Genomic DNA, 15375 nt, shown 5'->3' with positions numbered 1-15375 from the left:
GTTTATATACTATCTTTTTTTTACAATATAACACAAACATTTTGTAAATATTTTGGTTTATCTTGATCTCTTTGTTGAAAAAGTGAGTCTTCATGTCGATAAACAGGACTATTATCTAATGATGACTTATTTACTAAATACTCTTGGTCTGTTTCAATGTATTTACAAAATTTCATAAAGTCATTAATTTTAATTCTATCTGTTTGCATAAGAACGTTTGACATAATACTTTGAATGTGTTCATCTGTTAAATACATGCCTTTTTCGTTTTGGAGAAATTCTCTTATTTCTTGAATTGTTAATTCTCCAAACCCATCACTGTCATATTGCTGTTTTTATTAATTTTTTTTTTAACCTAAAACTTATCAAAAAAAAAATGAACAAACATAAAATAATAACGTTTGATTTGGATTTGGATTCATTGAAGGTGTAGGTAATGATTCTCTATCACTTTGATATGATGTCGTTTTTGCTAAAGAACTTCTTGTTTGTTGACTTGTATGATCAGAAAATAATTTGTCTTTTTTAAGACTAATTGGTTTCTTCCTTCTATCTTTTATACTCATTTTTAATTTAGACTTTGTATTTCTTTTATTTTAAGTTTTCCTTTTTTTTATTTTTTGTCATTTTATTTTTGATTTTTTCTTTTCATCAAATTAAAAAAAAAAAAAAAAAAATATAAACAAATACTTTTTTATTGCACAGATGGGAGATACTTCCCAAACACAAGTTGCTATTTGGTTATTAATTGGATTACATATTATTTCTTTTATTGTGGTAAGTGTTTTTCATGTAATTAATACAATGAAAAGTGATAAAATCAATTATCGAATTCATGTATTTTTTGTTTCAATGTATTTATTCATAACCACAGTAATACTCACATTATTATTTGACTTTTTTGATTTAAAGTCAGATGGACCAATTAATTCGTCAATCTATAATGTAGCATCATTCTTAACATCTTCTTTAAATCACTTCTTTCAATTTACATATTTCTTTGTTGCACTTGAAGTAATTAATAATTATATTGATAAATCACTTTATAATAAACCAACACTATTTATTGTTTGTAGAAAGATTAATCAAGTATGTTATGTAATATTATTAATTATAATTAATCCATCTTTTGGATTCTTTTTTTATGGTTATTCTATAAAAACACAACCAGCAATTGATATTTTATTTGACTGTGGATTTCTTTGGCAATATTATTGTGTTTTAACAATATTTTATTGTATTATTATGTTTATCTCATGTATTAATGCAATAATATTATCATATATGACTAAAGATGGAATAAGTTATTCAGGAATTTTATTATCACCACTCAAAACAATGGTTTGTGTTGACATTGTTTCAGTACTATTTTTGATTCAATCATCTTTAAGGTTTATTTCAAATTTTTATATGATAGTAAGTGCACAAACATCAATTCCAAGAAGTTTTACTGATGAATTTAATACTTGGGTTCAATTTGTTGTGATCTGTATAGTTCATTTCCCTACTATGTTTATATTGATCATATTATTGACTCCATTTACTAAAACAGCCAAATTTAATATGAAAGGATATTAACTAATAATTCATTAATAAAAACCATATCAATTTATTTTAATTCAATTTTTGGCATCCCATTTCTCAATTCTTTCATCATTTTACATGCCTGACAAAGAGAAGAACTTGATTGCATTCCACAGACTGTACATCGTTGTGACTTTTTTAATTGTTCTTTTTTTAATTCAGCTTTTGCTTGTTCATTACTAATAACACAATTATGTATAATTGTTGGATGTAAAATTTGTGTTTTTTGTAAGAAAGTACGAGCATTTCCTCTAAACGCTGTTCCTGCATAAGTACATTCAACACTAAAATATTGTAATTTCATATAATGAGCATATAACACAACCTCTTTTTGTGTCAAAAGACTAAAAGGTTTAATTCTAATAATCCCATCTTCTCTTTCTAATTCTCTTTTTAAACTTTTACAACGTTCTAAACGAGCAACATCTCCTCTCAAAAAATTCATTAATACAGTCTCAGCAACATCATCTCCATTATGACCAGTTGCAATAACATTTGCCCCTACTTTTATTGCAGCCTTTTCAAGACATTGTCTTCTTAATACTCCACAATAACTACATGCATTCTTTCCTCCTCTTGTAACAATTTCATCCATTGTCATTCCATAAGTTTCTATATAAGAAATTATTTCTAAAGGAAGTTGTAAATAATTTTGAAGCCATCTCACACACTCTAAAGACTTGTCTCTATACCCAACAATACCTTCATCAACAGCAACTAGAGTATATTTCGCACCAGATGGCCATCGTTTTTCTATTCGAGCTAACATTGTTGCTAATGCTGTACTATCCTTACCACCACTAACACCAATAACTATATGGTCAGTAGGGTAAATCAATTGAAATTCATCAATACATTGATGAACTAATTTTTCAACACGATCAATAAAACATTGTTTACAAATTAATTTACCATCTGAAGTTTTAGTACAAACAGGATTAGTGTCGCAGAGTTGACATTTGACCATTGAATTCTTGTAATTTATTTTAGTTTTTTTTTAGGTTTTAAAACAAATAAACAAAAATTAGAAATAAACAATTCAACATTGATTCATTAAAATATCTAACAACCATTAATAAATATTTAAATGATACCTTTAACTGTTTATTTCTTTTTTTGAGTTGAGCTAACTATAATTTCATTAATAAGTCCTTTTCTTGCTATACTTTGTGATTGAATAAATTGGTCAACAAGCAAAGATGCTCGTTCTCCATTAATAAGTTTTTGTAATAACCAATCTCTAAAGGTTGAATCTCTTTGAAAATATTTAGACTCTGGAAATCTTGGTCTAAATGCTTTTACAGTTAGTTTTGTTACAACAACAACTTCATATAATTCTTTAGAATCAATTATAACAGGATGGACAACAATAAACACATGATTAAAATGTGAAACAAATGATGAAATATCAACACTTTCATTTCCTTCTTTGAAAATAATAACACAAACATCATTACCAATATGTCTCTTCTTATCTAAGAATTGATCATCTCCTTCAACATGTTGTAACATTGTTGATACATGAAACATTATTTCCATTTGACAAAATTCAGTGAATAATGACTGTGTACCTGTTGTATTTGTAACAACATCCAATCCAGCCTTATATTTAGTAAATCCTTTTAATTGAATTGTTTGACCTAGTAAATTAAAGAATTCCAAAGCAAGTGGAGATGGTTCTTTATTTGATAAAAATTCATTTTCTGAAACTTGCCCTGGTATTCCAACAACAATTCCAAATTTTTCTTTATTATTATTTAATCTATCTTCAAGAAAAATAATTTTGTCTAACATTGTATTTCTATTTATTATAAATTTATTCTCAAATTAATTAAAGAAAAAAAAACAAACGGTATTACTTTTACTTTATTATGAATATTAGTCATAAGCATAGAATCAATATCATCATCAATTGTATTTAAATTTAAATAACATTTAATTGTATTTTTTGGATTAAGAATAACTGCTTTACAAACACCTAGTTGATTAGGTTCACCACAACAAACAATACAACTATCTCCAAAGCTATAGATTTTTTTATTATTTTCTTTTGAAATAACATCTCTAATAGGTTTATCCAAATAATGTCTATTAAGAATTGGACAAGATTCAACGATAGTATCTGTTATACAATCACAGTCATATTCAACATGAAAATTTTGAAAAGTTTCATAAGTAACAAGACTTGTTTGTTTTTCAGGACTTTCATATTCAATAAAAGATTCAACGTCAATATCCATTGATGTATACCAATCATCTGTAATAAATTCTTGACATTCAGGTGGTAATATTTCTGTAGGTGGTATTTTATTTACTGGAGTAAAAATAAATTTTAAAGAATAAACATATTGATCCGTTTCAATTCTTTTAAAAGAAGTAAGTTTTTCTTTAAATGAAATAAAATCAGAATAATGAAATCCATTTTTATCAATAATTTTAATTTCCAAAGAGTCTTCATTTTCAATTTCAAAGTACATAATAAATTTATTATTTGATATTTCACTTTTATGTTTTTTTTGATAATAACATAATTTTTTATTTCTTACAATTGCCCAAAACACATGTGAATGAATTCCTGAAATTTTTTCTGCTGTAATTTCTAAACGAGACCTATTATTACAAACTGGCATTTTTTCTTCTAAATCACTGAATTTAAATATTACATTTGCTACATCTTGTTCTGTATTTCCTTCATAACATACAACTCTTAATATTCCAGAATATGTTAATGTTGGTGTTATTAATGGTAAAACATAAGTCATTCTTTTATTATTTGGAATATTTTGAACTGGATATAATGCTTTAGCAATTACTTTATTATTTTCAATAATTTCAAAAAATAAAACACTACCAAATACAACATCTTTAAGAAATACAGGTGTGTTCCATATTGGATTAAGAGTATTTTTTTCAACATTTGACTTTACTCGGACAATATTTCCTTTATTTTGTTTTTCATAAACAATTACTCCTACTAAATCTCTTTCTCCAAACTTACTTGTAAGAGGAATGTATTGAGCACAATATAAATTTACCCATAAGTTAATTTTTCCACAGGTAGATGGTCTTGGAGTTGGAATCATAACGATAAAATACAAAAAATAATTTCAAAGTTTTAAACTATTGATATTAACCCATTGAAACTTATCCAAAAGTTCTTAGCTAAATTAACCAATCAATTCTTTATTTTTTCTTAAAAAATTTTGTTTTTATATTTTTCTTTTTATTTTTTAATATAAATTATTAATAACAAACAATAGATAGGATTTGACATGTAAAAACACCACACATAAATACTAATACAAATTCATTCTTCGACTCTCCCAGTTATTATCTGGTTATGACGGTGCTTTTGAATTAGGAATGTATTAGGGAATGCTGCAAAGGGTGCAGCAAGAGAATACAGTAGAATATTACATGGATGTAATATAAGAACCTACTGAAGTGTGGGTATGACTAAAAGAAGATTAGTCAAAGTAAGACTAAAAAGAAGATTAGTCAAAGTAATACAGTAGTAATAAAATGATTCCTTCTCCCATTCATAAAATAAGAAAAATGAAATTACTTAAAATTAAGGCAGAAAACAAACAAAGGCTTAAAAAGAAGAAATAAGCAGAAGAAGTTTGAAAAACCTTAATAGGAAGAAATAAAACAAAGAAGTGCTTTCCTCATTTTGCAAGAAAAACATAAAGAATAGGTTTAACAAAGAGATTACTCTTTTTTAATAAGCTCAGGGATGGGATTAGTCTCCCCTGAGCTAGGAAGAATAGATGAAAAATCTATTAATACTTAATTAATTACTTTTTCTTTTTTAAATTTATTAATTCTATTTTACTCAGAAGATCAGAACATTTTCTGTTTATTAAACTTATTTATTAAATTCTCAAAAAGCAAATTCACATTAGTAATTGTTCAATATCTTTCTCTCCACACTTTTTTATTGGATCTTCTTTTAATTTTTTCTTAAAATCCTTAAAACTATTATTTTTTTTTGGTTTTTCTTCTTCTCTTTTTTTTTCTTTTTGCTCTGTTTTTTGTTCCATAAAAACTGAATATCCAGGAGGTGGTTCATAAACAAATGAAGTTTGGATTTGTCGTGCTACTTCAATTGCTTTCTCTTTCCCTAATTTTTTTTCTATTGACTCTAAAATTTCTTTTTGTTCATTTATTTCTTTTAAACGATTTTTTTCATTTTCTTCTTTCTCTTTAGCTTCTAATTCTGCTAATTCAACTTTTAATCTGTTTTTATAATTACCAACATGCCATCGTTTCTTTGATAAAAATGACATGAATCTGTTAATCTTTTAGTTTTTCTGAAAACCTTTAAACCAAAGAGAGGAAAATATAACTTTTAATTATCACTCTTTTACAGTTCCAAATGGTTGTTTTATTCTTCTTTGATTCATTTCTTTAAGTGTTTTTCATACTATTTTTTATGTGGTGTATTAATTATTAATGTAATTTCATCAAAAAAAAAATTAGAAGAAAGTCAGTAATATATAAAACAACTAATATGTGAAGTAGAAATCAAAAAAAAAGATTTATTGACACTAAAACGTGTTGTGTTTATTTACTAAAAATTGGGTGAGTATGAATTTAATATATAAAAATATTCTAACTCAATAATATGTTAAATCTTATTTGTTTTTAGTATTATTTAAGAGAATTTTATTAAATTTATTTTTTTGATGTTCTTTTATTATTTCATTGTTTAATTTAGTTAAGTTCATTTAAAGTATAACTACAACATACACATGAAATAGTTTTGAAATTTTGTATTAATGTTTTTGTCAAAGAAGAAGTTAATGATGGTTTGTTACATCTTTAACTGATGATAATATTGTTTTATAAAACTTGAGTAGTTTAAAGTTGAATTACTTCTTTAGTAACTATTATTGGTTTTGTTGATAAAAGAAAAAAAAAAGTGAATGAAATTAAAAAAAAATCAATTCATTTTCAATGGAAATTCAACTTCTGGAATATTTGGTTGGTCGGAACATACTTCAGGCATTTTCTTTCCCATATATAATCCACCTCCATAATACCATCTATCAGTTTCTCTTATTCCAAGTACTTGAGCAATAGACCATGCAGTTTCTTTTATGTCTTGCATAATTTGAATATATCTACCATAAATCTTAATTGCACCTACAAAAGCATAAACATTATCTCTGTTAATAGTACTCATTAAAATATCCAAATTTTCTAAAGCATCAACAAAATCTACATAATCATCAAATAAAGTTTTTAATATTTTCCATAAGAAATTTTTATAATTTGATTTATCACTTTCACTAACAATTGGTTTATACATTTGAGCATTTAATACTTTTTCAAAATGATGAGTAAAATCATTTAGATAAGTATGTGCTGGGAATTGTGGTTGATCTTTCAATGGAATAGAAACTGTATCAACAAAACATATTTTGGATATTTGAGCAAGGACTCTATTTTCTGCACGAATTACACTGAAATAATTATCTTTTTCTTTACCACTTAAAATAGCGTCTTGTAGTTCACAATATTTTTGCATAGCAACAGTTAATTGCCAAACTAAATTAACTGGGAAAGGGAGACGATGAACATTATCAGCTTGTTCTAAGAATTTAACAAAATTATAAATCCCACGTAATTTTGGTTTAGTTCTTTTAAATCCAACTGATTCATTAGGATAATCACATGAAACAAATACCCTAAGTTGATCAACAAAAGGTTTAATATATGAAACATATCTTAATTCAGGTGAATGGGCAAGGTAAGGTGAAATAAATGTAAATGATTTTTCAATTGGACTCCAATATGTTAATCCAACAATACGTCGTTCACTACCATTTTCTGTAATAAAACATACTTTATTTAATTCTGGGTGTGGATAGATACGTATAATTTTACCACCACATTCTTTCTTTTCAATTCCACTATATCTATAATCCCAAGTAAAAAATTTTGCTTTACCATCAGCAAGTCCTATGACAACAAAAAGGTTAAAACGAGTAATTGCTGTAACTCGTCTTTTGTTTTGTACGGCTTTTTTCTCTGTTTTAATATCATCTTCTGGTGCAATTTTAGTTAAAAATGTACCTGTTGCTGTATAAACTGATGCACCACCAACAATATCTCCAATTACTAGGAAGGAATTATCTAAATAAATTTTAGAAATAGGAGCATCAGTGTATTGTAATACTGCTCTTGGGATTGCTATTGGTGTATTATTTTTTAATTCACCACCGAGAGAAAATATGTAAACAGCACGTTCATAAGCAACAGCAACATCACGATCATTATGAGCTACACAAACGTATTTAGTTTCTTTATAAGCTTGAGGAACATTTCCTTGTTTAACAAGAACTCCATTAGATACATCATATTGTTGATACAGAATATTATTGATTTCATTATTAATAACTACAACTTGATTTTGAAATCCAAAAGAATATTCATTATCACATTGTTTGATAATACTACATGTTAATGGGAATGAGGTAAAAGATTTACTTGTATTAAAACGATCAATTACCATCATTTTAGAATAGTTAAAGACAGCGATATATTCATTCCATCCAACTAAATATTTAGCAGTAATAAAATCTGGAGATGGGAAAAAATTTAAAGGGGCAGGATTAATATAATCTTTATTTGACCCTTGTTTTAAAAATTGAATAATTGATATTTTACGATCAGGATGAAGCATAAAAAGAGTGTTTTCATGAAAATGAGTTGAAATAGGAGGAACAAGATCAATCATAATTCTCCGTGTTAATTCTGGAAGTTTTAATCTTTGATGATATTCTACAGATGAATTGTTTTCAAATAAAAAAACAAAACATGATTCATCATTTACGTACATTTTTTTACATTTATTTGACGATTGTCCAATATAATCAGGTTTTTGAAAGGTTTCTCCACTTTCTTGTATATTTTCAGGTATTTCTTTGTAAATAGTTTTATCAACTCTTTGCATTATGCTTTTTTGATTTCAAGTTATTTTTTTTCAATTTCTTAAAAAGAAAAACATATTTTTATTTATGTGTTATTTATTACATTTTTTAATTAGAGACAAACTAAATGTTTAAACTTAACTTTTTGGTTTTTGAAATAAAAAAAAGGTCAATTAATAGATATATCCTCAATTGGATTTTCTTCATACTGAGAAGTGATTATTTCAGTTTCTTCATTATGCTCTATTGGTGTAATAGAGTTCATTTCTAGCATGCTCACATTAGATTGTTCTTCTTCTAATGTGTTGCCAGAATTGAATGTATAAAACATTAAGTCTTTCATATTTTTTATTATTATTGTTTGTAGGATTTTGGAAAAGTCTAATTGTAATTTCAGTGATTTTAATCTTATTATAGACTCTTTATGTATTAATTTACTGATAATATAACAGGTATTATTTCTACATATATTATTTCTCTATTGTTTCTTATTTTCTCTTGTAAATCTTTATACTTATTTATTTTATGAATATAATTTAATTCTAAATTCATATCTTAGCATATAGCAACATCTATGATATATAATTTCTTTTCTGTAATATTTTGATAATATATATCTTGTCTTCTAGCATGGAAAGAATGGTCACTAACAAATAAATCTTTATTGTAATTTATAACCATTTCATCATTATTAATACATTTTTGAGGATTATTAAAGTCAATTGAATCAAATTCATTAAAATGTGTAATTAATAAGTGTTTATATATTTGTTTACAAACATAATCATGTTTTGATATTTTATTCTTTTTCATTACAGGACATCCTAACAATATATGACTAATAGATGCAATTGTGTTATGACAATGTTTACAATATTTTAAAGCATCATTTTGTAGTATTTTTTGATTTAATACTTCCTGTCATAGTTACTCATTCTTGTATCTTTACTATTTGGAGAATGCATTTCTTTTTATATTTAATGACCTCCATGTGGCTACTGTTAATTTCTTATCATTGAAAGTGCCATTTGCACATCTTATATATTCACCACATTTCTTTTCTTTCCATTCATTTAAATATCTTTCATTTAATTCATTATTTACCCATTCAATTACTTCCTTTACATCATACTTTCTTTCATTTAATTCTATTACATTCATTAATTCATTAAAATTAATCTTCTTACCAAATGCTTTCTTCATTCTTTTAATTATTCCATTTGGATTTTCTTTTATTGCCTCTATCATTTCTCCTATTACTGTATTTGATATTTGTATTTTAAATATATTCTTAATAATTTTTAAGCACATTCATCTCTTGCTGACATTAATCCTAATCCCATTTCATTCATTTTAACATATAATCTACTTTTTGGGATATTTCTACTGTATAATTGGAGTTGCATTAATGATTTTCTTATCTGTTTATCTATCTTCTCCAATTCTCCTAGTTTCCATGTGACAATACAAAATCCATATCTTAATTTGGAGATTATATCACTATTAATCTTTCTTATTGTATTGAGGCTGCTATATTTCATAGTGTTTAATGATGATAAAATAGAAGATATATCATTTAATATTCTTGTACAATATTTATTAATATTTACTTTATCTCCTATTTCAATACCAAGATATTTATAATGATTGTCATTAGTTACTCTTGGTAGTTCAGCTAATTCTCCATTTATTTGAATATTAATATTAGTCATTATCCCACTCTTCTCTACATTAATTTTTAATCCTATTGCATTAAATATTTCTTTAGTTAATTTGTTTAATTTCCATTTCATCGAGGCTATTAGTTATTATTTTTAAATCGTCAATATATAATCTGTGGTTTAACTGGACTTATTTTTCTTCTCAACTCATTTTAATATTTAATTTGTTTATTTGTTTATCTAATTGTTTAGATAGTATGTCAATAGATAATACAAATAAAAGTGGAGATAAACTATCACCTTGTATTATTCCTCTTTCTACATTAATTATACCTACACTTTATTGATTATAATACAAATTAAGATATGTATTATTTAATATATAATATATTATTAATTACTGCAAGTGGGATATTAAAATATATTAAACATTGTTTAATCCATTGGTGGTTAATACTATCATATGCTTTGGAGACGTCATAATATGTTTCTACCACTTCCATTTATCCTTTATTAATAATTGTTGGATTATAGTATTGTATAATAATCATTCTTTTGATGATATGTATATTTCTTACATCCAATTTGATTTAATGATAGTTGTTTTTCAATTGGATTTAGCATCAGCTGGCTTTCTATTTTCATCTTTAATATTGATGTATATACTTTTAACAGACAATTTAAGCACGTTATTTGTCTGTAATTCTGTGGGTCTAATTTATCTCCTTTTATTATATATTAATATTGTTCTTCATTGAATAAAGTGAGGAGGTATTTCATTAGGATTGTTCAACCATTCATTAAATAATTTTAATAAATATTTCTTTGGTTGTTCTAAATATTTAATCCAAAATCATTGTATTTTATCAATTTCATTTTACTTTCAAATTATCAATGAATTTAATAGCACAATCTAATTCATTTGGAGTGATTATTGATATTCTATTATTAATTCTATTTTCAATTAATATTTCATATAAATTAATATTTAGACAAATCTATATTAGTGTTAGTTTCATAGATTCATTTCAAGAAATTAATAGTGGAGATATTATCTGGATATTCATCTTCTTTAGACTTATTTAGATGTTTCATTTTCCATATTTTATCAATGTATAATTCCATCTTATTCTTTTCAAATTATTCTTTCTTGCTTCTATTTCTATTATTTTCATCTTTCGAAGGTATTTATAATAATTTATTTGTTCAATTGTTTTTATTTTAATATGATATATATCATATTTCTTAATATGTAATATTCTTTTCAATTTCATATATTGTTTATTATTAAGTAAATCTCTTAATCTACATATTTTTGATTGTATTATTCTTTCTATACTTCTCTTTCCACTTCTTTCTTGTTTATTTTTATTAATTATGTTAATAGTGGAAGCTACAGATTTAATATAATGGTAATATTCATCTAATGTATTGATTGATATTTCATTTTTATTAATAATATTAATTATTTGATGTACTTTCTTCTTATTGTAATAATAGTTAATAAATTGTACATCTTCTTGTTGTTTCTTTTCTTCTTCTTTAAATATTTTCATTACTTCATCTTCTTCTATTTCTTCTTTCTTGTTCACTTTTGATATTATTTCTTTTAATTCATTATCTTTCCATTGGTGTTTTATTATTTCTTCTTCCATTATTCTATTTATTTCTCTTTTAATTTCATTCTTTATTTTAAATGTCTTCTTTATTATTTCTTTATATTCATTAATATCATTTATTTTAATTCCAAATTCTTGTATTAATCTTTCTATTATTTCTTCTTTAAGTTTACATCTTAATTTTCTTTCAAATAATTTCAAAACAAAACATTTATAAAGTGTTAAAATTTCTTCTTTTCTATCTGTTTGCTTCCCCCGTTTTTTTTGATTATCTAATTCAAATGTGATGATCTTCTTATGCTGAATATCCATTTCTTCAATGAAATTCTGCATTAACTTTCTTTTTTTTTGGAATATCATCTTCACTTGATGATATTTCATCATCTACTACCACATTGATGAAAATATTATTTACTATTTGTGTTTCTGATGAGTCTGTTATATTGTAATTTACCTCATCTTTCTTCTTTTCTTCTTGTGTATTTTTATTTTCTAATTTAGATACTTTATCTTTCAGAAAGAGCAATTGTTGTGTTAAATTGTTTACTTCAGACCTTTTTCTTTCAGATTCAGCATGGAATTTGAATATTTTTTTATCGCACTCGTTGTTTTTTTGTGCTTATCTCATTCTCATGCTTCTTCTTTAATGTCATAATATCCTTAGTTAGTTTCTTAATGGTTTGGTCTTTTATTTGTATTTCCTTTTCCATTTCTTCTTTTTCTTTCATATCCTCCTCCACTTTCTTTTCTATTTCTTCTACTCTTTTTTTCCTTTTTACTGTTTTCTTCTTCCTTTTCTACTAGCCTCTTCTTCTCTCCTTTAGTGATCTTCTTCTCCTCTTCTTCTAGCCTCTTCTTCTCTCGTAGAATCTTTATCATCGTCTTCTTCACTTTCAACACTCATTACATAGTTATTATATATTCTATTGTCTTTAATCTCAATTGGTTGTACTGATTATTATCTTCTTCCATAGTCATACTAATAGTTTCTTCTTCCATTCTGATTGTTTTGGTTTTTTCTCGTGCAAGAAAATACCATCTTCTCCATATTGTTGATGATGTATATTCTTTAATCTTGGTATTTTTAATTTCTTCTATTTCTTGTGGTGTAAGTATTTTAATTTCTTCTTCAAAGAGTTTTTTCCAATATTCTTGGTTTTGTATTTCAATCATTTCTTTTCTTTGATTTTTGTTTTGTTTCTTATTTTGATATTGTTTATACCTTCTTTGAGTGTTATTATGATATTTATTTCTATTATATTGATATTGTTTATTTCTATTGAAATTATTATTAAAGTGTTTATGACGATGATTATGAATGAAGTGATGAGTGAAACGATTTGTATCATCTATGTTGTGATATTTATGGTAATAATTGTTATTGTAATGGTTAGTGTGATTATTCATGTATCTCTGTCTATACAGATAATACCTATTTTCACTCATTCTTCTGTCATTTATATTTCTTGGTTGATGTGAATTTCTTCTTTTTTGGTTATTTATTTTTTTATATTTTTTGTGGTGTCTCCTGTATTGCATCTTTTTTCTTTTTGGTTTTTGAAATAAACAAAAACTACAAAAAAATAAAAAATGGAAGAAGATCACGATCCTCGTAATGAACAAAATATCTCAAAACAAAAATCAAAGAACCTTGAGTCTTTTCAACAAGCAGTACTTATATACTTATTATCACGTGCTGGTGTTACTGTAGAAATTAAAAAACAAAAAAAAAGTGCAGAAAAAACATATCAAATTCAACCAGTACAATCAATTATTTATAATGGTAATGTTATTCAATTTGCTGATCGTATTAATGCACAAGCATCTAAAATGCTTGAAGAAGATAAGTCTGAACAAAGACTTAGAAGATATGAACGGAATAAAATTGCATTAGCATTTAATGAATTAGTAGAAATAGCTGTTAAATTTGGATATGAATTTGGAGAAAAAAATACAAGAAAAGCACAAAAAACAGTTCGTATGAAAAAGATAATAATGGTTAAAAAAGATAATAAACCTATTATAGAACAAAAAGATATTGAACCTATTGGTATGGCAGTAAATAATTATATAGTTTCTCATTTTAATGAAGGAGTTTGCTTATGCAATGAAAATTTAGTTAATTATGTTAAAACAACTATAAACTCTCAACGAATCAATATGACTACAAGTCCTCTTTCTGGAACAATTATAAAAGAACAATCAATTCATATGAATAATACATTATTAACTATACCTAAAACACAACAAGAACAACTATTAATTATTCCAGATTCAATAAAATCAAGTGTTCCATCAAATAATAAAATTATTAATTCTCTTGCTGTACCTATATTAAAAGAAACACCCATTATTCCTACACCTACATTAACAAATAACTCTTCTAGTAATCCTAATCAAATAGAATATAATGATATTGAAGAAGGAGAAATAATTGATATTAATAATCCTATTAATTCACCTTCAGAAGAACAAATTCAACAAAGTGATGCAATGAGTGAACAACCAGTTATTGAAGATCAACAAAATGTTCTTCTTGTTCCACAACGTCTTTTTGTTCAACCAACATTAGTTTCTCCTATGGGTATTCAGAAAGAATCAATTACTAATTCTGATTTTCCACTTCCTCAAACTCAACAACCAATTAAAAAGGAAGAACCTCAATTTGTTTTTAACTCAATTCAAAAAACTGATATGGCTATGAGCCAAGACATTGGAAATGAATTAGGAATGAGTTTAGATTTCGCTGAGAATGAAAGTGGTCAAGAAAACCTTAATAATATTGAAAGTCATGATAATCAAAGTATGACATTTAATTTCTCAACTGGAGATGAAGATATGAGAACTTCAAGAGATGCTGTTGATACTTTTTTTACACCAAATAATGGTTTTGGTAAATTTGGTAAAGGAACATTTTATCATTAAATTATTAAATGCATGTCTAAAGGCTATTTTTCTTTTTAATGAATAAAATCTCTTACTAATTTATGTTCAATTATATAAGTTAATTTGGTTAATTATTTTTATTATTTATAAAAAAATTTGACAAATTAATAGAAAACAATAGTAATGAATTAAGCAGTGTCTTGCCAAGTTCCAAGATCAAATCTATGTCTTAAATTCATATTACGTATTAATCTAAATTGTTCTTTCTTTGGAAGAGTTTCAATAATTTGTTTCATTTTTAAATGTAATTGAGGAAGAAGAGCTCTAATCTTTTGTAATTGTTCTAATTCAGATTTCATTTTAGTTAATGACTTTGCACGGTCAACACGTGATGACCCAAGCTTAGCAGCATCTTCATTCATATCATTGTCAGCATTCATTAATAATTTTCTTTCTAAACCTTCTACTTCTTTCATTTTATCTTCAATAGTTTGTACTTTTGTTTTAACCTCTTCAATACCAGCTTGACCCATACCACTTACTTCACTTTGAGCATAAATTGCTACAAACAATGTGAACAATAAAACAATACTTTTCATCATTAAAATAATATATTTTTAAGTTCAGATCTTTTTTTTTTTATACTTCTTTTATTTTTAATTTTTTATAAATAACAAAATGATGAAT

General features: G+C 25.2%; 8 protein-coding genes across 8 annotated transcripts, besides 2 other annotated features; 2 read left to right on the top strand and 6 right to left on the bottom strand.

Annotated features, from left to right (window-relative positions):
* Window positions 1-20: 20 nt before the first annotated feature.
* EHI_108780 (uncharacterized protein) lies at window positions 21-566 on the bottom strand (the record flags this gene model as incomplete). The annotated part of the gene is made up of 2 exons (XM_001913946.1): window positions 21-329; window positions 387-566. The coding sequence occupies 2 exons, from the start codon at window positions 564-566 to the stop codon at window positions 21-23; spliced, it is 489 nt and encodes a 162-aa protein (XP_001913981.1).
* Window positions 567-804: 238 nt separating this feature from the next.
* EHI_108770 (uncharacterized protein) lies at window positions 805-1578 on the top strand (the record flags this gene model as incomplete). The annotated part of the gene is made up of 1 exon (XM_646248.2): window positions 805-1578. The coding sequence occupies one exon, from the start codon at window positions 805-807 to the stop codon at window positions 1576-1578; it is 774 nt and encodes a 257-aa protein (XP_651340.2).
* A 31-nt stretch (window positions 1579-1609) lies between these two features.
* EHI_108760 (uncharacterized protein) lies at window positions 1610-2551 on the bottom strand (the record flags this gene model as incomplete). Its single annotated transcript, XM_646249.1, has 1 exon — window positions 1610-2551. The coding sequence occupies one exon, from the start codon at window positions 2549-2551 to the stop codon at window positions 1610-1612; it is 942 nt and encodes a 313-aa protein (XP_651341.1).
* A 137-nt stretch (window positions 2552-2688) lies between these two features.
* EHI_108750 (Rap/Ran GTPase activating protein, putative) lies at window positions 2689-4667 on the bottom strand (the record flags this gene model as incomplete). The annotated part of the gene is made up of 2 exons (XM_646250.1): window positions 2689-3385; window positions 3436-4667. 2 exons carry the CDS (start codon window positions 4665-4667, stop codon window positions 2689-2691), a joined length of 1929 nt encoding a protein of 642 aa, XP_651342.1.
* A 185-nt stretch (window positions 4668-4852) lies between these two features.
* Window positions 4853-5390: a repeat region.
* A 90-nt stretch (window positions 5391-5480) lies between these two features.
* EHI_108740 (uncharacterized protein) lies at window positions 5481-5873 on the bottom strand (the record flags this gene model as incomplete). The annotated part of the gene is made up of 1 exon (XM_646251.1): window positions 5481-5873. The coding sequence occupies one exon, from the start codon at window positions 5871-5873 to the stop codon at window positions 5481-5483; it is 393 nt and encodes a 130-aa protein (XP_651343.1).
* A 656-nt stretch (window positions 5874-6529) lies between these two features.
* Window positions 6530-8545, bottom strand: EHI_108730 (uncharacterized protein; the record flags this gene model as incomplete). Its single annotated transcript, XM_646252.1, has 1 exon — window positions 6530-8545. One exon carries the CDS (start codon window positions 8543-8545, stop codon window positions 6530-6532), a length of 2016 nt encoding a protein of 671 aa, XP_651344.1.
* A 132-nt stretch (window positions 8546-8677) lies between these two features.
* Window positions 8678-13343: a repeat region.
* A 49-nt stretch (window positions 13344-13392) lies between these two features.
* EHI_108720 (uncharacterized protein) lies at window positions 13393-14727 on the top strand (the record flags this gene model as incomplete). The annotated part of the gene is made up of 1 exon (XM_646233.1): window positions 13393-14727. The coding sequence occupies one exon, from the start codon at window positions 13393-13395 to the stop codon at window positions 14725-14727; it is 1335 nt and encodes a 444-aa protein (XP_651325.1).
* A 149-nt stretch (window positions 14728-14876) lies between these two features.
* Window positions 14877-15290, bottom strand: EHI_108710 (uncharacterized protein; the record flags this gene model as incomplete). The annotated part of the gene is made up of 1 exon (XM_646234.1): window positions 14877-15290. One exon carries the CDS (start codon window positions 15288-15290, stop codon window positions 14877-14879), a length of 414 nt encoding a protein of 137 aa, XP_651326.1.
* Window positions 15291-15375: the final 85 nt, after the last annotated feature.

This window comes from Entamoeba histolytica, genomic scaffold (genome assembly GCF_000208925.1).
Source record: "Entamoeba histolytica HM-1:IMSS scf_1104750517937 genomic scaffold, whole genome shotgun sequence".
NCBI lineage: Eukaryota > Evosea > Mastigamoebida > Endamoebidae > Entamoeba > Entamoeba histolytica.
Note: the sequence above shows the minus strand (reverse complement) of the source record. Positions and strands in the feature narration are given on the sequence as shown.